The sequence below is a fragment of the Notechis scutatus genome, chromosome 3 (genome assembly GCF_049901735.1).
Source record: "Notechis scutatus isolate UNSWTSFEM ecotype Mainland chromosome 3, rNotScu1.2, whole genome shotgun sequence".
Taxonomy (NCBI): domain Eukaryota; kingdom Metazoa; phylum Chordata; class Lepidosauria; order Squamata; family Elapidae; genus Notechis; species Notechis scutatus.
Genome location: NC_142011.1, coordinates 127,005,183 through 127,032,710, shown reverse-complemented (window position 1 = coordinate 127,032,710; position 27,528 = coordinate 127,005,183). Strand labels below are relative to the sequence as shown.

The 27,528-nt window shown below is 35.8% G+C and overlaps 1 protein-coding gene across 3 annotated transcripts in view; it reads left to right on the top strand.

The window, feature by feature from the left end:
- Positions 1–26,457, top strand: part of RETREG1 (reticulophagy regulator 1) — a 47,131-nt gene extending 20,674 nt beyond the window's left edge. The window contains exons 1-7 of one of the 3 annotated variants that reach the window (XM_087961163.1): positions 4,709–4,976; positions 13,282–13,408; positions 18,902–18,986; positions 19,978–20,115; positions 20,516–20,580; positions 21,023–21,149; positions 22,489–26,457. In XM_087961163.1, the coding sequence (XP_087817289.1) occupies positions 4,942–4,976; positions 13,282–13,408; positions 18,902–18,986; positions 19,978–20,115; positions 20,516–20,580; positions 21,023–21,149; positions 22,489–22,985 (1,074 nt within the window). In that variant the 5' untranslated portion in view covers positions 4,709–4,941 and the 3' untranslated portion in view covers positions 22,986–26,457. Of the gene's footprint in view, positions 1–4,708; positions 4,977–13,281; positions 13,409–18,901; positions 18,987–19,977; positions 20,116–20,515; positions 20,581–21,022; positions 21,150–22,485 lie in introns of those variants that run through there. The other 2 variants (XM_026673436.2, XM_026673435.2) reach the window with 2 other exon arrangements.
- Positions 26,458–27,528: the final 1,071 nt, after the last annotated feature.

The window sequence follows — 27,528 nt, the reverse complement described above, 5'->3', positions numbered from 1 at the left end:
GATTCACTGAATTTGGAAATCAGATAACAGATAATTAGAGTTAGAAGGGACCTTATAGGTCATCTAATCCAACCCCCCGCACAAGCCGGAGACCTTACACCATTTCTGATAAATGGCAGTCCAATCTCTTCTTGGAGGTCTCAAGCGATGGCGCTCCCACAACTTCCAAGGGCAAGCTGTTCCATTGGTTGATTGTTCTCACTGTCAGAAAGTTTCTCCTTATTTCCAGGTTAAATCTCTCTTTGTTCAGTTTCCATCCATTATTCCTTGTCTGGCCTTTAGGTGCTTTAGAAAATAGCTTGAATCCTTCCTCTCTGTGGCAGCCTCTCAAGTATTGGAAGACCACTATCATGTCTCCCCTGGTCCTTCTCTTTACTAGACTAGCCAAGCCCAGTTCCTACAACTCTTCTTCATATGCCTTAGTCTCCAGTCCCCTAATCATCCTGGTTGCTCTTCTCTGTACTTTTTCTAGAGTCTCAACATCTTTTTTATAATGTGGTGAACAAAACTGGATTCAATACTATAGATGTGGTCTTACTAAGACTTTATAGAGTGGTAATAGTACCTCACTTGATCTTGATTGTATCCCTCTGTTAATGCAATTTAGGATTGCTTTAGCTTTTTTGGCTGATGCTGCACATTGCTGGCTCATATTTAGCTGGTTGTCCACTAAGACTCCAAGATCCCTCTCACAGTTATTGCTGTTGAGCCTGGTTTCACCCAGTCTATATGTGTACTTTTGGTTTTTCTTGCCTAAGTGTAGGACTTTACTTTTCTCTACATTGAATTTCATTTTGTTAGATACGGCTCAGTGTTCTAGTCTGTCAAGATCCATCTGGATCTTGAGCCTATCTTCTTGGGTGTTAGCTATTCCTGCCAGCTTAGTATCATCTGCAAATTTGGTAAATTCCCCTTCTATTCCCTCATCTAAGTCGTTAGTGAAGATATTGAGGAATACTGGGCCTAAGACAGAACCTTGTGGCACCCCACTGCTTACTTCTCTCCATGTAGACTTAGACCCATTAAGGACTACTCGTTGAGTACGGTTTGTCAGCCAGTTGCGACTCCATCTAGTGATGGTGCTATATCTATTCCACTTTTTTCTAGCTTACTAAGAAGTAGGTTGTGGTCTACTTTGTCGAATGCCTTGCTGAAATCTAAATATATTATGTCCACAGTATTTGGTGGTCTACTAATTTAGTCATGTTGAAGAATGAAATAAGATTGGTTTGGCATGATCTGTCCTTAACAAACCCATGCTGACTGTTAATTATTACTTTACTTGTTTCTAGATGTTGGCAGATCCATTTTTTATTATCTTTTTCAGTATCTTCCTGGGTATTGATGTTAGGCTGATTGGTCTATAATTTCCTGGGTCTCTTTTTTTCCCCTTTTTTGAAGATGGGAACCACATCAGCTCTTTTCCAGTTCTCTGGTATTCCCCGGTGTTCCGGGATTTTTAAATATGGTGCAGTGGTTCTGAGATTACCTCTGCCAGCTCCTTTAAAACTCCTTTAAAAATCGTAAACAGAATAAATTGTAAAAAAAACTTCTTCCAATTGTACATACAAGCTGAGGCTGTTGGAGGCATCTCCATAGCAGTAATAACAGTTCTTTCTAAATATAGATATGATTATATGTCATTATTACTACAGATAATGAAATCAATTTACATGAACCCTAATATAAAATCAAATAATAATAATAAAAGTGTACAGTCTTGTGGGGCCAAGTACTGGCTGTCCATCACCCAAGACCCGCAGGTTGGACATACCTGCAACAGAATATAAAGAATATAAAATCTCCAATAATAATGCATTAATTCTAATAAAACATTTTTTCTAAATAGAAAATATAGTGGCATTCTTTCATTCAGCAAACTTGACCTGTGAACTACAACATATTTTGCAAAATATGAAATAGAAACTTCTTGTATTATTTAAGCATTTCTTTGTTTCAATATAAAATAGTAGTTTATAAAAAATAATTGATTTCCAAAAATAGTTAAATAAGTTGTATATTAGCTATCCATTTGGCATATTAGTTTAAATTACGCATCTGAAATATTTAACAGACTCTTATGATTTCCTTTTGTGTTGACCTATCTTCGTCCTTCATTTCCTAATCAACAGCAAGTTATATTACTTTTAAAGCTGCATGTAGATATTTTACTCAGATCTTTACCCACTCTATATGCATGAAAACAAATGCAGAGTGGAAACATTTATCTAATAAATAAAAAAAGGCAAAGTTAGTTCAGTTTAATGAACTAAACAAGGTACAGTCAAAATGTATGGATCCACTGAATAAATACAAATAACAAATTGATTACTTCTCCTTTTCCTGGCATGTGAATACCTAGTTATATGAAATCCTCTGGCTATGTCCTTTCATTTGCCTAGCCAAAAAAAAGAGCACGAAGACCTGCCACTGAAACGCCACTTTCCTACTAGTGATTTTCTAGCAAAAAGCAAAAATCCAAATCGAAATATTTGTCTCTGAACTTTGCTTTTTATGTGAACTTTGCCAAGCTATTTTGGAATCTGAATCCAAGAATGCATTCATAATTTGTCATACTGTGTATTTATGTAATTCAATTCGATTCCAACTGACTCTGCGAAGTTCATAAAAAATAATATTAAAATCATACAAACCAATGTTATTCCTTGGCATAAAGAATATATATCTATTCCCATTTAATAGTATTGAGCATTTGTTCTTAGTTCCTACTGCAATCTGAGTTGAAAACAAAGGGAGAAAAACAGTCTTAATATTTGTTTTAGTACAAATAGATGAAATGTTTTGGCAAGTTGATGTCTGGCCTTCAGGTTTCTTTACATGCCCAGGGTCCAGCAAATTAGAATTTAAGTCCGAAAATTTAGACAATGAAAAGTAACCATAGAAGTGAAATGAATGTACTATTAGATGTTTAAAAAGTTAATAGTATACAGTATTCATACAGTGCTGCGAAGGGGGAGATACTGATCTTATTTTAATTAGAGGAATCCATTCAGGATAGTTGGATTAATAGAGTTCATGCATCACCCCCTTTAACTAGTCTTTAATTGAAAAAGCTGGTACCTGTTGGCGTCTCTGAGTGGGATCCCTTCAGTTTCTATAGCAGGGGTGTCAAACTGGCAGCCCGTGAAGCTGGATGTATCATACTCAGGCCACACCCACCCCAGCTCCGTGAATAGGGAAAACATCGTGAAATGTCATGTGATGGCAACGTGGTGCCACAAATTTCACACCTGTGTTCTATAGAATTCACTGGTCAAACTGACCTCTTAGCTGCTTGATCCTTCTTGAAAGTCTGCTGGATTGTCTGAAATCCATTTTGCTCCTCTTTCTTCTGGACCAAAGTATTCCCTTAATTGCCACACACTGGGGGCACCTAATAGGTGAAAACTACCAGCCTCATTTTGTCCCCCATTGGGCTAGTTTGCCAGCCCAGGCACCCTTCTAAGCTACTGTCTCTTTGTACATGAAGGAAGTTATGCCAGCAGGGCACAGTGCAGTTAGGGAGGAAAGCCATCAGCCTTCTCCATTTTACCCTTTCTCCATGAATAGACTTTCCCTTTTTCTCTCTTATCTCCTTAAGCTACCTCTTAAGTATCAGTGTTAGATTTTTTTTTTATCCCTCTTGCTGAATAATAATCCCTGATTATTATTGCTTTTGTCTCTTTAAGCTGCTTCTTAATTCATACTAACCATTTCCTGTTCTTTCTCCTCTTCTTGGCCATTGCTTCTAAGCTGATTTTTGTTTCTCTCCTTATGGATCTGTTTGTGCCCAGTCTGCCAGGGCCCAGTGGTATCCTAGTCCTGTAGTCCCCTAAATGGGTCTCTTTCTCAAATTCTAAATTTCATTATTCTCTGTTCTCCCCCTCCCTTCCAGAGAGTTTTGTGCAGGTTCTATGTCTACTGAGAATCTCCTTATCTCCTTCCATAATCTTTATTTGCCTTGGCAGTTGAGGAACCTGTTTCTTCTGCTTCTGACTTCTTCCATTACAGACCTGTGGAACCAGATTCCTAGCACCCAATTTAATTTCCTTGATTTCCCATAGAAAATCCTCACTGAAGGCATTTTGTACCAGGTTTGTTCATTTCTCAATTTTGTTGTAGCTTTCTTCACCCCATTTACTAATTATATCTGCCAAGCACCCAGTTATTGACAAAGATTATAATATTGCAACCTCTGTTTTGTTTTTGTTGTGGCTACTCCTTACCTAAGTGTTGCAACTAGGTGATGTGACTTTGTGTTGACCATCTGCCATGGTGGATAAGTCTTAAATCAGACTGACCATCTCATGGGGGGAAAAAGCCATCATGTTATGAAATTGCCTTCTTTGCTTTTAATTTGCAAGATTATGAATGATGTATCAAGTTGCCGAGGCAAGAAGGAAGTAGTTTTTAATTGGAAAAAATACAGCATTGGCCATTCATTTTTCCTTTCATGGTACTAGTATCTAATGATCTCAGCAATGGCACTAAGAAAGATAACTAGTTGAGACTGGATTGTTTGTTCTACAAAATAAAAAAAAATACAACCAACAGACCTTATTTTTCTTTTATTTATAGAATTAGCCATGTGAAAGCCATGTCTGACTCATAGTTAGACAAGTAGAAGTTAATAACTGGGTAGTGTTCTCTCTCATGTGACTATAAAAGTATTGGCTTCTGGACACTGCTTGCAGCCTTACAGCCTGTCAGTGTTTGGAATTAGGAGTGACCTGTTTATTCACTGAATTAGCCAATCAAAACAGTCCTGGGTGAACTTCATTCAAGACAAGCAGACACTTTGTAAATGTGTAAATATACCTCCTATCAGAGAGACTTAACAGGAGTTTACAAAGGAGACTTGTAGACTGAATTTCTTCATCCTGAAATCTTTTCTTGGACTTTGGATTAATACTTCTGATACAAAAAAACATATATATAGGGATGTCGGAAGGGGAAGAACCTGTCCAGAGTGAGAGGTAGTGTAATTTTACCTTTTGAAAATGGTTTTTTTCTCGTTTAGTAAATCAGCTTCAACTTGAATGTTAACCATGGCCCTATAGATAAATTTCATTATGTGTGTAGAAATTAATCCAAATCTGTTACATGACAGTGCCAGTACAAAAAATGCATGATTTGTAAAAGCTGAATAGATGCCTAAGATGATGACATTACATGATCTAACTTGTAAAGAAATCACTGTTACCCTCTTCCTCTTCTGAACCTACAGTCATAGAAGTCTTGAAATATCAGATCTACAGATAATCCTAGTGTAGTTTGCTATTGATAGACACATAATTTACTACTAGACTGCTTCTTTGATCATCAAATCAGCAGGTTGTAACAGAGGTTTTTAAGGCTTTGAGTTGAAAGATATTAGAAAATAACTCATTTTTCTTTGGATTAGAATGACTATTTGGAAATTGAACTTGATTTTTAACTGGCCAGATATTTGGAATTAATTATTGGAATTATTAACCATCTATGCTGGAGAGACTTAGAGACTGTTGATATGCAAGGTTGTATAGGTGATGTAGTCATCTAATCTAATCAGATTTTCTATTACCAAAAATTAAAATATTACTCCAGCTATTAAGAAGAGGCATATGTCTTTAATGTTCTGTTGCTGTTATTTTACTAAGTATTGATTATTAAGTATTATTGTATTGTATTATAGTATTATAAAATGTATTTAAATAATTAAACTTAAATGTACCTACCATTGTAAGATGTAATTGCAAGATATATCTGGCTCAGTTTAGATTATGGACTAATTTTTATAAATACACATAATGTGATGTCATTATAGACATTTTATTATTACTGGTAGCCCTTACTTAACAACTGGAATTGGGACTGGAACTTCTGTCGCAAAGCAAAAACAGTTGTAAAGCACAATATCAGGTGACCATGATGCTTAGTAACAGAATTCCAGCACTTCCAGTTGCCATCATTAAGCAAATTCCCCCATGTCATTAAAGAAGGACACCATGCAGTTGCCGTTTGCAATTTTCTGGTGGCCTCCCCACCATCTTTGCTTGTAGTAAGCCAGCAAAGGACACAAATGGTGATTACAGGATGCCACAGCATAATTGGGAACCAGGCAATGAGTACCCAGATTGCAATTGCATGATCATAAGGATGCCGCAGTCAACATAAGTGTGAGAACAGCCTTGTAAGTACTATTTATTCAGCACTGTTGTAAGCTCAAATGAAAGCTGAATGAGTGGTCATTAAGCAAGAACCACATGTACTTTAATTATTAGGATTGCAGATGAGCAAGTCTCCAGTTTGCTCCCATGCCTTCTAATACAAAACAATACTTGCTGCCTCAGGTAATCATAATGTACTCTTGATACTCCTGTCCTGATCATGAGGAATGAATTGGATATCCAGGTGTGTTGGTTATTAGGACAGGCTGATGGTGGAAGTTACCACTTACCGTATTTATATAAGTAAAGTTATGGGGTGACTATATCATTTTTTCCTAAAATTCCCATTTCTCCTTTTACTCATTTTTCATATAAAACAGTTCAGTGAAATTGAGCAGAATTTGGGGGTTGAATGTATGATGAAGACATCTGCATTTGCCTCCTCCTTTTTCTCCTGATTCCACTTTTATATATTATTGAGGATATCTGCTTCCATTTCTCCAGCGGTTTTACATTTCAAGTGTACTCAGGTCCAGCTAGAATGTTATGTTAATGTTAGTTAAGGTCCATGTGTTTAGTGATTTGATTTTTTGGTAGCCTCTTTATCTGTGCCTTCAATTTTTTTTAGCTTCTTTATCTGTGCCTTCAATTTTGGGATATACAAGCAGCTATATCACATATGTTTTTCCACAGGCAAGGCTGTAAAAAAATCACTTATGGAAATTAAGACATAGTAAATATTCGAGGTTGTGACATTTCCCTTGTTAGCCTGGAAACTTCTGATAGTACACAAGACAATGAAACTACAAAGAACTTTCAAGGTTATATACATGAGGAAATATGAGAAAAAGCCAATAAGTTAATCCTCAATTTGTTTAGTGATTGTTTGAAGTTACAACACCACTGAAAAAAAGTGACCTTATGATCATTTTTCACATGTATGACTGTTGTAGCATCCCCATGTTCAGGTGATCAAAATTCAGACACTTGGCAATTGGCATACATTTATGATAGTCGTGGTGTCTCTCAGTCACTTGATGACCTTTTGTGACCTTCCGAGAAACAAAGTCAGTTGGAAAGCCATATTCACTTAGTAAAATGGTGGTTAATATGGCTTTTCCACTGACTTTGCTTCTCAGAAGGTCACAAAAGGTCGTCACAAATGACCGAGAGACACTGCAATTTCAGTGATTCACTTATCTACTGTGGCAAGAAAGGTCATCAAATGGGACAAAAGTCACTTGACAATTGCCTTGCTTAACAATGGAAATTTTGATCTCTATTGTGGTTGAAAGTCAAGGACTATTTATATACATGATGCATATAGCAGGGGCCAGATCCAACCTTCCTCAGTTTTTTAAGGATTACCTGCTATATATGTAACACCTAAATGGGAAATATTCCAGGACACTGCAGGGCCATAGATTAGAATGATAAAAAAAATTTAAAAAATTATTTTATATTATGCAAGCTTGCCCATATATAGTACTTACCAGAACTCAAGTTCAACTCAAAAGGTACACATATATAGGTGGCTTGAAAGTTCATTGGATGCACAATAGGATATGATACACACAATTTATCAGCAGAATATTTTTTTTCTGTATGAAACACATGAATTTTAATCCAGCCAAAAAATAATTGAAAGTGATTGAAAGGTTCTGTAATATGTGTTCTGTTCTAATTTCAATATATCTCATCTTTGCAATTGCTCATCAAGCAATTCTGGTAGTTCAGATTAAATTGTATAATTATCAAATGAATTTTTAGTTGCTTTCGTATTTAAAAATGCACAATGGTTCATTCACCATCAGTTTTCTTATGTAAAGTTTTGATTGTCATCATGGAGGAATATGACTCAAAAAGATGTAGGATATTTATTGGCAATGTTGCAATCCTTAGACTGCTTTCCTGGAACTTGAACAAGCAGTTTTGTGCTGTAACTTGACTCGTATGTGCGTTTGGTTGACTGTAAGTCCAATTTAGCTTCAGCATTTGATCTTCTGAGGCAACCTAGCCTCTTACTCTGGGATTACCAGCTTCTGTGGCTAAATTATCACTATCATTATAGTTAATGTGCATTTGTTCCTGCAGTAAAAGCACTCTAATTTTCTTTTCCAATAAAGGAAAAGACCATAGGAAATTTCCAGTAAAGACCATAGGGAATTGGGTACTGGAACACCATGTTATAGTAAATTCATTCCTACTTGCAGGAACATAGGTGCATAGGTTGATTGTGCATCCACACCCCAGTGCCTGTGTGGCAAACTATAAGGCACAATTTGTCCAAGTGGTGTTTATTATCTATGTGAAACTGCCAGGGCAGTCAGGGATTTTGGAACTGGGTGTCACCTATATGTTGATAACATTCATGTCTACTTCTCCATAATATCTGAATCAGGAGAGGTTGTGCTCATCTTGAAATAATGCCTGGATGTAGCAATGAGGTGGATGAGAGCCAAAAAATTGATGCTGAATCATGACAAGATGGAGATTTTGTAGATGGATAGTTCCTACAGACAGGACATAGGGAGTTCATTTGTTCAAAATGGGGTTAGGTTGTGGGGGTGGTGTTCCTACAGTCATCACTGTTATTGGAAGCCCAAGAGACCTTTGTGGCCCATCCACAGGGTCAATCAAATTACAAATGGATGTAAGTTGGTAACTTTCTGTTTACATTACATAGTTGAAGCAATTTCACTGGTTACTGATTAGCCACCAAGCAACGTTCCAAGTTTTTGTTTATGACATCCAAGTCACTGAACAGCTTGGGATCATGTGAGCTTGTCAGATCTCCTTTGCTGTTAATAGATTTTGTCATTCATTGAGGTCCTTGGGAGCAGCCTTGCCAAGGTAATGAATCAACAATAACAAACCCTTTTTGTGGTGACAATTCCATGCAGTTCTAACAAATCTTCTGACCAATCTTACAGATTAAAGAATGAAAATATAAGTACACTGAAATTAGGTGAGATTTGAGTTGATGTGTATGTGTGTATTTATTTATTTATGATGTTTATAGGCTAACCCAGTCTGTTATGATTGGACAGTCAGTAAGTATACTATAAACTGCAAGCCTCACCAAATGTGGGAGGGAGGGAGAATTGTTTAAAAGAACAGAGGTAGAAGGAATCCATCATTTTCTCTAAGTTAAGGTTAAGGACAGAGCCAGGTCTTAAGGGTCATATGAAATACCAAGGGAAATGAAGTTGCAGAGGAGAGGCATCACAATAACGAGTTTATAGTACATCTTTATGATTTTAGTGAAACTTCTGTAGCTTAGCTAAAATGTATAACCAGTTGAATATATTTCACAATACCTAATTTATATATCTATATATCTATATATCTATATATCTATCTATCTATCTATCTATCTATCTATCTATCTATCTATCTATCTATATATTTGCAATGCCAAATAAGCACGTTTTAAAAATCTATATTAAAATATGCTTAATTTTAATCCGTGAATATGAAGTGTTTTGTTTCCTTGTTCATGTTGTAGTATGAGAAATGGTAATGTTCTCTACATTTAACATAACTCAGGGGCAAGACAAGTCTAGATAATTTCAGAGTTCAAAAGACTGTTGTTTCCACCGTCCTTTAACAGCTTCATTTGTAGTTTGTCTTAAAACAGTCTTTAAGTAAGTGTCAGAAAGTATTAATGGGATTAGTCATGTATTCAAAAGACAAAATCAAGAGGAAAAATAGACTATTTAGTGTTATTATACTGCTATAGTAATTTAATGAACGCTAATACAATGAATACACCATTTGGCATGCTAGTTTGCTGGCATGAAAATAAGTGCTTAATGGGTGAACAAATGGAATAGGGAAGTCATTATTTAAAATGTGTTGGTCATTAGTGAGCCATTTTCTGCTATTGATCGGACATTCACATGACACAGTATATCCCTTGCCTGGGCTCTCCTATATCATGACAAGCAACAATGGAGGGACCAAAATGTTTTAGTATTGTGAATTACAATGACTGCTGCTAATTACTACTATTTTACGAAAGTTCAGGACAGTGGTGGGATTCTTTTTTTTTTTTACTACCGGTTCTGAGGGCGTGGCTTGATGGGCATGGCAACGGAAGGATACTGTAAAATCTCCAGTCAGAGGTGGTATTTGCCAGTTCTCCTAACTACTCAAAATTTCTCCAGAACTGGTCACAACCTGCTGAATACCACCTCTGGTTCAGGACCTGCAATAGCCACTATGTGAAAATGTGTCATCAAACACGTTTTCACAAAATTAAACTGTTGAAAATTATGTAAATGCTCACGTGCGGTGCCATTGGTTTATCAGTAATAGTACATGGGTTGAAACAGTGCATGTCCCTGAATCATAGATATGTAATTTTCAGGAAAACTTGCCCCATATTTAACAGCTGTATAATTTAATGGGTAGGGACACTAAAGGATTGGTCTTTCAGTTGAAATATTTTGAAGGGAACTTTAGGGTATATGAATGAAAGGTTTCATCAGGACAAATAGAAGTTTCAGAAGTTTCCCACTTTCAATTAATGTTTTTCTGAGGTACAACCAAGTCCGCAACCCTGAGACTGTCTCTTTTTGTTGCTTTTTCATATTTGTTATGAATATGAGGCCTAGTCATGATAGATTATCCTCTGTTCCCGTGAGAACCAATACAAATAGGAATACTATTTTTTCCCTTCAGTTCTTGTCTCTCTGCCTGTTTTTCTATGTTCAGTAAGATTTTAAAATATCCATTGATTCATAGGAGAGAATGGATTTCCAGACAGGTAAAGTCTACTGAGATAAAGAATATGAGAAAGAAACAAATAAGACTGTGTCACTAAATTAAACATTGATTGTTCATCTCTCAGTCCTGAGTCAATTACCTAGAGTTGTTGATATAACCGGAAGCTGTGTAACTACTAACATTTGTTTGTGTTTTTATAATCTCTTACTTGCCACATCATGCCATTAATTCACTTTAATGTGGAACAAAGCAAGGGCATCATTCATGAGTCCTTTGACCAATTCATGTGACGATAAAATTATGGGAAACCTCAGGAAGATCCTGCTTCCCTCCTTTCTTTTCTCCCTCCCTCCCTCCCTCCCTCCCTCCCTCCTTTCTCCCTCCCTCTTTCCTCTTTCTTTCTCCTTTCTTTCCTTTCCTTTCTTTCTTTCTTTCTTTCTTTCTTTCTTTCTTTCTTTCTTTCTTTCTTTCTTTCTTTCTTTCTTTCTTTCTTTCTTTCTTTCTTTCTTTCTTTCTTTCCAGTAACATGAGATGTTATTGACCTTTCTAAGAAAAACCCAGTGGTTTATTTTGCCTGGAGCAAATGTCAGGTTACACACTAGCAGCATGAGAGCATTAGTCATTTTCAGAGAACCTGAGGGAACCAAATCTCCTGGCCAGCATTTGGAATTGTGATGGGCTGCAGCATCTGCTTGTCTTAACTACTAGGAGACTGTTTGGGCATGAGGCACTTCAGCTCTGGAGTTAAGCAGCTCTTTCACCACAGAAACAAAGCCAGAAGCTTAGAGGAAAATATTCTTGTTTGGCTCCATCTGCTAAATATTTCTATTGGTATGAACAAGTGTAGTCTCTCAAATTGGATAGGATTAGCTTAGAATAGACATGCAAGAATATGTCACTAAATTACCAAAGGTCTGTCCACAAAAAGGGAAAATTGGATATAATTGGCATTGACAGGCAGCAGGACTCTATTTTTAATACATAATGGAAGATGCAGTTGTTATTGTTTTCTTGTTACTATTGTTGTGGCGTTCTTGCTGCTCTTTGAGCTTGATTGTTTGATTGCAGAAGTTTTATTAGCCAACTAAGTAGTGTCATCGTATTATTATTATCTATTAACAACAATATGAAGTCACAGCCACCAGTTGTTAAGCTAGTGTTGTCTTCATAAGCATCAAATTCTTCTCAAGAACCTGGGATGTCATAATGTATCAATGTAGTATATGTGTGGACCCAAGCAGTGTGGCCTTTTTTAAATTGACAGATGGAAATTTTGATAGATGGAGATTTTCTAACTACTGTCTTAAGGTTTTGGGGGATGATACTGGGTGTGCTGGGACCACCACAGCTGGTATTAGGAACAGTACAAAGTACAGTACTATCCTTGACTATGATAATATAATTTGTTTATGCTATCTCTTATTAATACTAATAATAATAAAAGCTCTTCCTGCAGTGCACATACTGTAGAAATAGAAACTGTAAAATTGAGTTTGTAAGGTGTTTACCCTTCTTAGTAATAAGAGGAGAGAATAAGTATGGGGAAAGGGCCAATATTGCCCTAAGCTTACAAAAGTTCTGAGTAGCTTTTAAAGGAGCAGGGACAGAAAGAAGAACAGCAAGGAACATACCTGTAGAAAACAGGGAAGCAAAGTAGATGGATTAATTTGAAAAATTTAGATATTAAGGTTACAGAAAATCACTAGACAAATGAGGGTTGGTAAATTAAAGGGTAAATGGACAAAGTAAATTTAAGGGTTAGGTTTAGGGTTTGAGCTTTCCATTGGTTTTTCAGGAAGCAAAAGAGATGGGAATAGATTTGAACTACATGTAATCCCAGATTTTTGAGATCATAAACTAAACATTCAGTGGCAAACCACCAAATAATAATGTGAGAATGTTCTTGTTTTTTAAAATATGAAATACAATTTTAAAATGGAAGAAATGTGGGCATAAAATTCCAGCCTCACCTGTTCCAGTGACACCATTATATGCTTCATTGTTATGATCATAAATTGCTGTGGTATCTTTTTTAATAAAAATGAAACCCTCCCTGCACACTCCAATAGTCTCTCCTGAATTGTACAGTTTTTCTGGGACTTCCACAATTAGGTAGCAGTTATATTGTTCTCTGTGAAATATATTCTTATGATGATATTTTTCATAAATTTCAGGAAATATTTTATGTACTTCTCTGAAGCTAAAAAATGTCATGTGCCAAATAAAATCTGGCCATCTCATTCCAATGTGTCACAATGGCATATGTTATAGGACAAGTCGTAAGGATAATTACTAATTTTAAGAAATAAGAGTCTATACATTTCTGCAAGCATAAAAAATTAGTTTTCATTAAAAAAAGCCTCATGACTTAATGTTTCTTTATTCATTTATTTGTCTTCAGCTACAAAGTCAGTGAGTCCGAATCCGAAAATCGCCTTAGACTGAACCAATGTATAGAAGAAGCAATGACGAGTTTCTTCTTGTTCCTCCAAGAAATGTCTCATTTTAAAGAACAGAACCCTGGCAAGGTAAAATTAGGCTTTCAATGTCTTCCATTTCATTTCACTGACTTTTTTTTTTTTTACTTTTGGCAATATTCTTATGTAAAAATCTTATTATTCCATCCTATGTGCATGCTGGATTACTAAATAATTTGTATTAGTATTAGGGAATCCCAGGTCCATAAACTAGATGGCAAAGGACTTTTGATCTGTTGCTAAAAAAAAAAAAAAAAACTGCATAGACATATCTATGAAATCACCAGGATGGAATAGCGGAAAAGATTTGCTTTTTCACATAGCTATATATAAGTAAGTCACATTTAGTTCAATAGAACCTAGTATTGTAGGCATGTAATATAAAAAATTATGAAATATTCTACAGTTGCATTAACAGTAAAAAAAGTTGTCCAATTGAATGAGTAGTTTCATTTTTATGGACATAGACAGTCTAACATTCCAAGGCATTTGTATGAAATGATAATATATTGTATGTATGCAGTCCAGTCTTTTTTTAAATCTACTAAAATGTTGCAGAGGATGCTAGAAAGACAACTTGGTCCCCAGTTATGCTCTAACATTCACACCCCAGTTTTATATATAATATTATCTTCTGCACCTTTGGATTATACAGTACTGCTTGAAATGATGAGATGTGCTAAGCTTAATCACAATCAGGCTTTGCAAATTGTTTTCCTGCAAGATCTAGAAATAGTACATCTTTATGTGAATCAAATGTCCTAGCATTTCTGTGTGATTTCTTTTGGTTATTGGGGCTCCCTTCTACGTAATAAATAGATAATGTCTCTATAATGTCCTTTATATGGACATTTCTAAAGAGAGTGTGTGCCCAAAGGGGGTATACCAAGATATGGTAAAAATAGTAAGGAGTCATATAAGGAAGGACATACAACTAAGGCAGAATATCAGCAGATAGCCAGAATCTGCAAAGACGAAGTCAGGAAAGCAAAGGCTCAGAACGAACAAAGACTTGCAACAAAAGTCAAAGATAATAAAAAAGTTTCTTCCAACATATGCATAACAAGAAAAAAGTCAAGGAAACAGTCGGTCCACTAAAGAGAGAAGACAGCAAGGAAGTAACAGGCAAGCAGAACTACTTAACTCATTCTTTGCATCAGTCTTCACACAAAAAGAAACTATAGCTCAACCTACCAAAAACATAACTGTAAAAGACAGTCCAGAAATAAAAGTTAAAATAAGCAAAAAAAATAGTAAGAAAACACCTGTCTAATCTTGATGAACACAAATCATCACGGCCTGATGGATTACATCCCAGAGTTTTAAAGGAGCTGGCAGAGGTTATCTCAGAACCACTGCACCATATCTTTCAAAAATCCTGGAGCACCAGGGAACTACTAGAAGACTGGAAAAAAGCTGATGTGGTTCCCATCTTCAAAAAAGGGGGGAAAAACAGACCCAGGAAACTATAGACCAATCAGCCTAACATCAATACCCAGGAAGATACTGGAAAAGATAATAAAAAAACAGATCTGCCAACATCTAGAAACAAGTAAAGTAATAACTAGCAGTCAGCACGGGTTTGTTAAAAGCATATCATGCCAAACCAATCTTATTTCATTCTTCAACATAGTGACTAAATTAGTAGACCACCAAATACTGTGGACATAATATATTTAGATTTCAGCAAGCTAGAAAAAAGTGGAATAGATAGCACCACCACTAGATGGACTCGCAACTGGCTGACAAACCATACTCAATGAGTAGTCCTTAATGGGTCTAGCCTACATGGAGGAAGTAAGCAGTGGGGTGCCACAAGGTTCTGTCTTAGGCCCAGTACTCTTCAATATCTTCATTAATGACTTAGATGAGGGAATAGAAGGGGAACTTAACCAAATTTGCAGATGATACTAAGCTGGCAGGAATAGCTAACACCCAAGAAGATAGGCTCAAGATCCAGATGGATCTTGACAGACTAGAACACTCAGCCGTATCTAATAAAATGAAATTCAATGTAGAGAAAAGTAAAGTCCTACACTTGGGCAAGAGAAACCAAAAGTACACATATAGACTGGGTGAAACCAGGCTCAATAGCAGTAACTGTGAGAGGGATCTTGGAGTCTTAGTGGACAACCAGCTAAATATGAACCAGCAGTGTGCAGCAGCAGCCAAAAAAGCTAATGCAATCCTAAATTACATTAACAGAGGGATATAGTTGAGACCAAGTGAGGTATTAATACCACTCTATAAAGCCTTAGTAAGACCACACCTAGAGTACTGCATCCAGTTTTGGTCACCACATTATAAAAAAGATGTTGAGACTCTAGAAAAAGTACAGAGAAGAGCAACCAGGATGATTAGGGGACTGGAGACTAAAACATATGAAGAACGATTACAGGAACTGGGCATGGCTAGTCTGGTGAAGAGAAGGACCAGGGGACATATGATAGCAGTCTTCCAATATTTGAGGGGCTGCCACAGGGAGGAAGGGGTCAATCTATTTTCTAAAGCACCTGTAGGCCAGACAAGAAATAATGAATGGAAACTAAACAAGGAGAGAGTTAACCTGGAAATAAGGAGAAACTTTTCTCTTTTTTTTTGAAAATTTTATTTGGGTTTTCACAAAAACAAAATACAAATAAAACATCTTTTTTTAAAATAGCATGGTCCCAGGTTATCACTTCTTCATACAGACACAAAACTCAATTTCATGCTCATTTTTATATTCTATTCCATATCTTATTACCATTTTATATTTTCTATGTAGTTTTTCCCCTCTTCTAATTTTTCAACTTTGTTTTAATTATCTCAATTCAAATCATTATATTTATACTTTTGTCTGTCCTGTTACAATTTCACATTATCTTTTCTTATTAAACAAATTTTTCCCTGTAGTTACCAATTTGAGTATGACACCTTTATATCCTTTAATTTTATCCATTCAAGCTCTTATTTAAGCTTCAATGTATAGCTTTAAGATTATAGCATTCAATATAATACATAACTTCCAATCGAATTCTGCTTGGTACATTCTTAAAATAGACACTATATTCTTAAAAAGAAAAAACTATATATATATGTAAATAAAACACATTCCATTCCAATTCAATTCTATCATTAATATGCATTAAAATCTTAACATCTTTAACATTTCTTTTCAATTGAATATCATACTTCCTTGGGAACACTTATAAACTTTCCATAGTTAATTCTTTTTTCCCCCATATTTCTCACTTATATTTTTATAAATCATTACTAATAATTAAAAATGTTCCCTTTTCTCTCAATCATTTTAATTCATTTATTTATTAACAAACATCCCACTGCATTACAATAAATATTTTATCCATCATCATATTTTCTAAAGTTATTTCTATTTGTAATATAACAAAGCTATCTTATGTACCTTTGCAGAATCCCTTTTACAATTAAATTTTCACCCATTATCTCTAAACAAACTTATGGTTACAATCCTTATATCTTTTCCTTGTTTCTCCATTTCTTGTTTCTGTCTTTTACAACTTCTTTTCCTTGCCTTCTTCCCCCTCTTCTTCTCCCTCCCCTTTTTACCCCCTCATCTCTCTACTTCTAACTCTCTCATCTGTAATCCCCTCTTCTGTTGCTTTCTAATATTATACTTATCTTTCAAATTGTTCTTCTTCTTTTTGGTTGTTTTTTCTAATCTTAAACCTTTCACTCTCTTTCCCCCCTTTTCTTTTTTCCCCCATTTAAAATTATTTGATCATTAAAGATGGCTTCTTCTTTGTCCCAATCTTTTTGTTCTGCAAGCGTTTCTTGTTGCTTCTCATAGTTCCAGATCTCCATTTCTAAGAATTGAAACACGAAGCCAAAAGAACTTCTCCCTTCTTGTGCGTCTTCTTTCCATTTTTTAAGTTCCGTTTTCAGTTCTTCTAAGAGTGATACCATTTTAAAAACTTTTAAACAACCCCCCAGTTAATTTTAGTCATCTAGATGCAAAAACCAAAAATCACCAAGTAATCCAAATAATCCAAGGCTGTTTCTACTTGCTTCTTTTTTCCACTTTCTCTTCCTGGGGTTCTATTATTTTGTTACCAAGTTTCCATTAAAATGTATCTTTGAGGAATCTTGTTAAAATTTCACTGTAAGTTCCTTTTAATTACAGTTCCATTCCTTAATTCCAGGCAGTCTCCTCCATTTTTCCAGATCCTGCCCTTCTATTCTTTTTTTTCTCCTTTCCAGCTTTTAAAAACTTTTAAATGTCCAGAAATCTTTATTTATCCCTTTGACTTTTATTTTCAGCTTAGATGCCTATTAATGTCAAAGTGGATTTTTTTCAGTTTCTTGCTTAAGTCTCTTAGCTGTCAGTATAAGGAAGGGAAGAAAAAAAACTAATCCTTTCCCTTCTCTCTCTCCTTCGCAGCTTCAAAATCTTCTTTGGGAACAATGTTGTTAAGTTTAAATTCCAGGGTACCTTATTTGTTGCTTTTGCTGTTTGACCCGGTCAACCAAAACTTTCTCTTCTTATCTTCCTCCTGCACATTCTTTTCTGGTCGAGTTCTTCTTTGTGGTGGCCATTTCTGACCACCGCTACAACCGCCTTTGGGAAAGGGAGTAATGGCCAGCTGGGGAGGAGATGCGGCTCTCCTCAACCCTGCAGGCAGTCTCCCCCTCTTCACCACCTCTATGGGGTGGCTTAGCCCCAAAACAGCTGGCTTGGGGCGCTCCAGCGGCGAGCATGGATCGAAGCCTCGGAGAGATGAGGTTTCGGTCTGTTGCTGAAGAAGCTCAAACCGGAAGTCCGAAATAAGGAGAAACTTTCTGACAGTGAGAACAATCAACCAATGGAACAGCTTGCCTTCGGAAATTGTGGGAGCACCATCGCTTGAGACCTTCAATAAGAGATTGGACTGCCATTTGTCAGAAATGGTGTAGGGTCTCCCGCTTGGGCTGGGGGTTGGAGTAGATGACCTATAAGGTCCCTTCCAATTCTGATTATCTGTTATCTGTTATTATATCCTGGACTATATGGAGAAATAATTTGGAAAGACATTCCAGAGTTGTTGTTTAGAGCATTGAAATAAATGCATTTGCTGCAAGTTCAGTGTTATCTATAATTCCTACATTTCCCCACCCCCACCAAATTAACCTAATTGAATTGTACATGCATAAATATCTCATAATACTAAAGGATATCTGAAAAATCAGAGGTCTCGTGGTCAGATGCCAGCATAGACTCACAATTCATACCTTCATAACCAATTTAAGAGCCATTGATTTGATAATTATTAGGAATCTTTTTTTATTCCTATTCCTATTTTTGGGAAAGAAAGGAAAAGGACAAAACAAAATTCCTTTGTTTTTGCCTATGCTTTTCACACCTACAATATCTAATACAGCTTATGCTCCCTGTCTGTTCTCCCTAAAACATTTCCAACTGTTTTAGGGAAGAAGAAATTCTGATGGAACATTCTATAGTCTCAGTACACATTAAAAGATGTATATGTTATAGGTACTGAATGTTACTGACTCATCTGATTGATGCTTGTTCTTTTTAAAAAACAGTTTTGCCTTCTGGTCTGCAGCATATGCACATTCTTCACAGTCTTGGGAAGTTACATTCCTGGAATTGTACTCTCCTATCTTCTGTGTAAGTTCTTTCAAATGCTTAAGGAATTGGATCTAGAATTTCTTTGGTGGCATCATAGATGCCCACTGCAGTATGTAACCATGTTCACACAGTGTTCATAAGTGCAACAAGATGTGTGTGAAGAAGCAAATAAAAAATCCATTTTCCACATTGTATTGTGACCGAAGTCCTAAGAAATACAATACCTGTTGAAAGTACCTATTTGTATAATATTATACAAATGTATAATATGAAAATATTTGAATATTCGAGCTATGGTGGCACAGTTAGAATGCAGTATTGCAGGCTAATTCAGCTCACTGCCAGGAGTTTGATCCTGACCAGCTCAAGGTTGACTCAGCCTTCCATCCTTCCAAGGTCCGTAAAATGAGGACCTAGATTGTTGGGAATAAATGCTGACTCTGTAAACCGCTTAGAGAGTGCTATAAAGCACTATGAAGCTGAAAAGAAGTCTAAGTACTATTGCTATTGCTCATATATTTCAGAGTAACAATTTGAAAGTTGTTTATAAAATAAATAAAAACAATTAATTAAAAGGTTACTGACAAAGTACTTTTATTTTTTATTTCCTTAGAGATTATGTTGATGCACTTCTAATGAGCACATGTTCCACTAAACAGTAGTCCTAATTTCAATCAGAAATGCATACAATTCCATTGTTAGTATTCAGATGACTGCATCTAATAAACATACTAGTCATTTGTGCAACAATTATATCAATTTATTTATTTCCATGTCATAACATTATTATTCCAGTTTTGCAGATTAAGAGTAATAAGCAAAGCCTTATAAAGGTCATTTAGAATTTATAGTGATCTGGCCTCTACACTAACTGTTTAGCGGGAATACAACCAAGTTTTGCCTTGAAAATCTGCAAATCGTTTTATGTAACTTAAACTGATACATAGTTATTTGTAATATCTGTTTCAAAGTCTTATGGGTCAAAAATATAACATTCTGCATGGTTTTATATTTATTCTTTCTTTGACAGTATTATGTGCCTTTTTATGTCCATTCTTCAAATGCAATGAATTTGGACAAAAGATATATAGCCACATGAAGTCATATCTGCTGAAACTGAACTTTGGAATACAAGACTTCATCAACCAAAAGTTAAAAGAGAGAGCAGGTAAGCAGCTGGCAATTTCAGCTTCCTTGATGAATATTTTTTAAAAATTGCACTTGATCCACTGAAATATCCAAGTACAAAAATATTCTTACCATCTTTATGAAAGATAAAAATAAAGCTTCAAAACCTAATTATTTTATTTCCTGTACCAATTAGTGATAGTTCCATGTATGTCTTTTCAATGACTGTATCCTGACAAGGGTAAAATGCCATATAAATAAGTAGACAGGTATAAAGATTATACAGCTGATCAGCTGATTTTAAAGGTGCATTGTGGCCAAAGGGCACAACTGAGTTGTAATGCATGCCTTTTTATTAATATGGCAAATAAATCAAAATAGAAATATTTGTCTGGCATAATAAGCAGAAATCCTTAACTGATAAGACTCTTGTTTTCCAGAAATGATCAAAACAAAACCAAATGAGGATGACAGTGAATTAGACTTATCAGCTTTATGTCCTAAGGTTGGTTGATTCTAATAGCATGTGTTTTTTTAAAAATGTTTTTGGATGACAGTGAAGCACATGAACTTTTATTTGCTTTCACAGAACATATTTCTGCTCCCTCCCTTTATAAAAATGAGGTGGAATAATCTAAACTTTGCCTGCTGAACTGTGCACTGAATGTGATTCCTTTCCAGATAAATATGCACAGCATTGCAGAATAAAAGAAATAGAGTTACATTTTTGTCTAAATCTCTTGATCTAAGAAGCTTGTATTTTAAAAAAAAGTAGACCTAAATATATCAACGTTTAAATATTTGTTGGAATATCTCCATCACCTAAATAAAGAAACAACTATTCTCAGTCTATAATGACAGGATCATGCTTATGGTATTGAAAATGATGTGTATGAAGCAATATTTAGTCTGCAGTATGTTTGATAGTTTGGTTTTCCAATCTACAGGTTAGTTCAGCCACTGCAGCCAAGGAGATGTCTGTATCAGACACTGATATCTCAGAGATATCTTGGACCGACAATGGAACTTTTAATTTATCTGAGGGAAACACTCCACAGACAGACACATCTGATGGTATGTTCTGTTATTTGAATTCTTCCAGATTTTACTGTTAATTGCAGATTACTTTTAGCTATCTAAATTCTTTTAAAAGTAAAGGAAATCTACCATGATTCTCTAATACATGCTTAACATTACTTGTAATCTAGATTTAACTTCTAAATTTGAAAAAGGTTTTCATGAAAACTCATTTAGGCTAAACAATAATAGAAATACACACACACACAAACCTATGAGAATGTAGACTCACACAAAGACTGGCAACTCTGAAAAGTATATTGTATAGCCAGCCATCTCAAACCAGTGACTCTGGGTGGCGAACAATCATAAAAACTGTTAAACAGAATAGAAACAAGAAATTAAATACCAGTACCAACCGACAAATATTATAATCCATCAATGTCAGCCTAACCAGGAAATGGAGCTCTTCACTCACCTGGAAACCAAGGCCCAGGTACATAGCCTGCGACGTTTTCCCAAAGGCCAAAAGTTTCAAGGCATCCTAATCTCAGGAAGGAGAGTATTCTAGAGGGCATCTTTCCTTAACCCCGCCAGCCAGCGTCCCTTTGGCTGACGGGCCAAGCATGCCCATCCTGCAAGATGGGATTAGATGGGTAGAAATAGCCTCCGCTAATTCAGCTCCATGCCATGAGGGACTTTAAAGGTGACAATCGGCACCTTGAATTGTACCCAGAAACACACTGGCAACCAATGCAGCCCATAGAGCAATATGTTATGTGTGCTTAATAGCCAGCGCCATTTATAACCCACGCAACTAACTGAAGCTTTTGAATGCTTTTCAAGGACAGCCCCTTGTAGAGTGTGTTACAATAATTTAAATAAGAATGCTGGTTATAATTTATATACGGTATATATAACTAATGGCCATTGGCTTTTCCAGACAAACTGTAAAATGGAGTTGATTTTTTGTTGGTTTGCAATTTATATATATGAAACTAATGGCCATGGGCTTTTCCAAACTTACCTGTAAAATGGAATTTATTTATTTATATTTACTCTTGAGATCTGCCAGTCTTTATTCTTGTTTCTCTTTCTCTCCTTCTCTTCAAACATTTATAGTAATACAGCCTGTATTTGGACAGATAAATGTCCTATCCAGTTATGTGACAATTTAATTCACTTTGGATCAAGCCTTTTCTTTTGCGGGTGTGTGTGTGTGTGTGTTAAGCCTTACATTTTGATTTCTGAAAATGACTGAAACTAAATGTGGGTTTTTTTCCCTTTCTTGTACAAAGAAATGTATACAAGCCTCATACCTCAGAAAGAAAGGTATGTTAAGGCTGCAATTGTGATGATTTGTTTATAACAACATGTTTTGTTCACCCTTCAGTAGATTTTGATCGGCCAAGTGACCATGAGGAAGCTTTTGCAAAGGATCTTGAAGAATTTCCCTCTGTAGAAAATGGTGCTGGAACAAATGATGATGATGATTCAAGCATTGGCTTGCCAGTGCGGCATAAAAGAAAAAAAGCTCATCCCCCAACCCCATTGGACCAGTATTACAAGCAGGATAAGGAGGGGCACTCTGCAGCAGGCCTTTCCTTGTCTTTGATCAATGACCAGGCCTTCAGCTTGGTGACAGCAATTGCTGGCGATGTTGTTACATCAGTGGTATCAGCAGCTGTCAGAGAACAGTTGCAATCTGTGCAGGAAGTCCCAAGTATAAGTGAAGAGGCAGATGCAGAAGAAGGAGATGATTTTGAACTGCTTGACCAGTCAGAGCTTGAACACATGGAAAGTGAACTGGTGCCTACCAAAAGCCCAAAGGCAGAGCCACAGGAAAAGAAGAAGTCTTCGGGCTTCCTCTCAAATCTGCTTGGTGGGCATTAATGTGGAAAGAGAAGCTGCTTAATAGTATATTGACATAAATACAGACAATGTGAAATGCAAGGAGAGAAAATATGAGCTGTAAGCTTTAACTATTATTCTAGATGTGCTGTAACATTCTTCACGCAGAGTGAACTAACGTGTTTTAGATCAATTGATGCTGGTAGCTTTGTTTCTGATAGTGATGCCACAGAAATGAAATCATGTTATTTTCATTCACAGCAATTTAAGAGGCTTCTTATACAAATGTAGCTCAGTTTTGGCTGTTGCCAAATCTTTGTCACTTTCAGCCTGTTTTTTGTTTTTTTCCCCAAGCATTTTGGCAGCAATATTTCAGGGAGAGAAAATATCTGCAAAATTCAAAAAGCTATTATATCCTACAAATGCCTCCTATGTAGCAGAATACCCAAACCTTAAAAAGACTGAACACTTTTGCTGCTATCATCTCCAACGTACATCTCTAAGTCACACATTCTCTAATTGGATAGTAATTTTTTGTATTACCTGTCTGAATCTCAGTTATTCATATGGGTTAGCTAGAGAAGGCAGTGTCTTTTCAAACTTATTCAAGTTTCTTATTAAGAATTCAAACATATTCTTAAAAGGCCTTGAAGTTAGGCAAAATATCTATATCCCAGGTACCATAACTCACTTTGTACAACTACCTGTAGCACATGTATCTGCTGTGTGGAATTGAATTTAGGTTGAGTAGGAACTGATTAGGAAAAAATTCAAAAACTGAAATTAAGTTGGCATTTTTTAAATTTTCAGTTCCATTAATTTAAAATGGTTTAATCTTATAATTAAAATATAAAATCATACAGATCTGATTTATTTATATCTGAAAGACTACCATTATAGAAGAAATAAAATATTCCTGGTATATAAATATTAAATGCTGTTAATTTCAGCACATTGAACATCCCGTGGTTCACTCTGAGAAGAAATTTAGTAAATCTTCTATTAAGCATTATGGTTTACCTTTAAAATTGAGGGTCACAGGAGTGCCTTATCAAGGTGAACCAATTTTTAAAAAGAAATCGCTTTAACATGCTTTGACTGGCATGTTAAAAGAAGCCAGCAGATTGAGGGACCATATTAACTGCTCTAATTTATCTCCAACTTGTAGAGATTTTTACTGGCATTCTAATTAGTATATATAGTAATGGTGTGACTCTACGAACTAAACGTGCAGTTTAAAGAGAAATTTATTTTCTTCCCGCTATGTTTATTAGGTAACTTGCAAAGTAAATGTGGATTTGCAACATGCAGATCTGAGAAAGATGTTATGTTAGTTCAGTTCCAAGTCTTCTCTCTCATCCTACCTTCTGTAAACATCCACATGCTCAAGGCTGCACTAAATCCACATGCTCAAGGCTGCACTAAATCCAGTGCCAGTACTAACTCTTAATTGTTCACTTGATTCCTACACATCTTTACCAAATGTTACTGTGCTTCAGATGTGGAAGTGTAGGGAATTACTGGGTTGCGATCCCTCAGTGAAACCAGAACATAGGGATCTGGAAGGTATTACAGGTAGTCCTTGCTAAACGACTACCCTGTTTAGTGACCATTTGCACTTAAATAGCAATTTTATGACCAGTCTTTGCATTTATGACTATCGTAGCACTCCATGGTCATATGATCAAGATATAGGCACTTTGCGGTATCTAGACATTTACGACCAAATATTCCATGGTCATATGATCACCATTTCTGCTTCCAATAAGTCAATGGAATAAAATTGCAAATTACTGTCACATAATACCTCGCTTAATGAATGTGGGCAATTCACATAACAACAATAGCAAAAATGGACAAGTGATTTAATGACCATATCACTTAGTGATGGAGTTGCCAGTCTTAATTCTGGTTGTTAAGTAGGAACTTACTGTATAGGTAGTCCTTGACCTTTGGCCACAATTGAGCCCAAAATTTCCATTGCTAAGCAAGGCAGCTGTTAAGTGAGTTGTGCCCCATTTTCAACCTTTTTCACCACAGTTGTCCAGCGAATCTCTCCTGTTGCTAAGTGAATTGTGTGGTCGTTAAGCTAATCTGGCTTCCCCCATTGACTTTGCTAGTCAGAAACCACTGGGATTGGGAAGGTTTTACGAATGGTGATCACATGACCTTGGGACAGTGCAACTTTAATAAGTACATGCCAGGTGCCAAGTGCTCAAAATTTTGATCACATGACCACATGAAAACCCGTCGTGAGTCACTTTTTTCAGTGCCATTGTAACTTCAAATGGTTATTAAATGAATGGTTGTAAGTCAAGGACTTGTAACTTCTTGTATAACACATACGAGAAAGTGGTTTTCGACTCAACAAAAGATGGGTATCATCACATAACCGTTGCTCCAAAATAAATAAGGTACGGCATAGCTTCAGAAAGTGTGCAAGACAAAGCAATCCCCTCAAGGTACCACATCCCCCCGACATGGCAGTACATTTGGCTTTTCTATGTCATCTCTGTGTGCATCTATAGCTACTTTGTTTTACTGACAATCTCAATCTCATGTACATGGACATTCAGGCAACCTTGGAAAACCTTCAGTGCAGTTGTGTGAGGCCTTTTGTGTATAGTTGCCTCAAAAATTTTGGGGATGTTCAAATCTTACGTGTTTTGCAAATTCTTTGCAAAGTCCTTAAAGTAAATCCCCTGAAGACTTTCTAAGGAGAGCACCTGGTTTCAGCAAAATCAGTGTTCTGATAGCTTGGTTCAGTATCGAATTCTGACAGTTCTCGCCAATGAAATGTATTAGCTGTTTGCATAATTCTAGCTTTGATACTTGTAGGCAGTTTCACCATTTGACATACAAATTAGAAGGCTCTGTCATTGTGTAGAATGCAAGCTCATTAAATTGGGTTTTCTTTTTGTAATAAAGTTAATGGATCTTACCATTAAATGGATAAGGCCAGAATCCAAAACACATAGGAATAAGCGGAATTTACTTCCAAGGAAACAGGCTGCAGATTGTAAGTCTAAAGAGCAGGCACATGGCCGTTGTAATTTAAACTACTAAGAGAATCTTCTCAGTTCTACCCATTATGTTGTGAACTGTAACTGTGTGCACTTTATCATTTTCTTTAAATAAATATTTCAGGGATTTTCAAGTGTTAGATACAGAGGTACTATTGAAGTTCCATCATTGAAAACAACTAAAGGGGCTACTTAAGACTTCTTGTAAGCAATTCTTTCTGGTTTTCAGGTAAACAGGTATAATCCCCATATTTTGAAATACCTGTCTGGGCAACCCAAAACATTTATATAATTTCACTCATTTCTTTATTGTTCAGAAGTTTATATTGCAAAAATTATAATGAATTGGTACTTTTATGTCTTTCTTTGTGTTTATTTTTAAACATACAGGCTAAAACTCTATTTGTGACACGCCAAAGATCTGAGTATGCCGATTTTTCCCCTTAGTTTGTTATTGTTGTCATTGCAAAATAAAATATTCTACCTACAAAGTCCCAAAATCAATTTAATAAATATAAATGCTCTACAGTTAAAAAGTGGCTTCCCTTTTGACATATTTGACAAATATGAGCCTTTCATCAACCAGTATGATTTGTGTGGCTTTTTAAAATTCTGGCTCTGCTTATAGTCAGCAAACCCACTGATTTACAGTGGGTTTGCTGACTATAAGCAGAGCCAGAATTTACAATTCTGATTTACAATTTAGTAATCTTTCCATCATGCCCATATATACTAGCTTATTGAAGAGAGGACTCAAAAATTGTTTCAGGCTGCACCCAACAGTTCAATATTAAATCCTCAAGTTTTTCATATCTGTCATTGCAGGGGTAAATAATCACATACCATCACATTAGCTTTACTCTTGGGGACTAATGGAAACAACGCCATATAGCCAATTCAAGAAAGCTTAATGGACAACACTTTAGAAAATGTAGAGTGATTATAGCTTCTAAATAATTTAAAAGGTTAAAGATGCTAACTCCATAAATATGGCAGATTTTAAGCAAATGGTATTACAGTATAGAACTATATTAGTATGCAAGCGTTGGGTAATATTTCTCTTTACCTTTAAAAACAAGATACTTCTGGGACAAGGAGTTTGCATCACCCTTCCACACACTTTTTAAAAATTCTTACTTGCAATGTGCTTGACTTGGTAGGAAGAGTATTCTGAATATGCATCTACGTATGAGCAGTGCATCATGATAAAGACATTTGAACATAATCTTCAGTGTAGCTTCTTCCAAAGCCTGAAGCTTGTTTAATTCTTTCTGAAGTATATCCAACTGTATTCAAATTGAAATTAAGAATGGTATCTTAGACTTCATAGCAAAACAACAAATGGTAAATTGCAAAGCATATTTTTGTGGAAATAATCTTCAAGTGAAATATTCTAATAAAATAAAATCTGTAAAAACATGAAATAACTATCTCAGATATGGCAGTGACTGACAAGAAAATGAATCTTAGCATCATAGTGTGCTTAAAATGTTTCATGAAAATGTTAACATAAAGTTGCTGAGAAGGATAGATAATGCCATGTTTTGAATCATTAGAAGAGA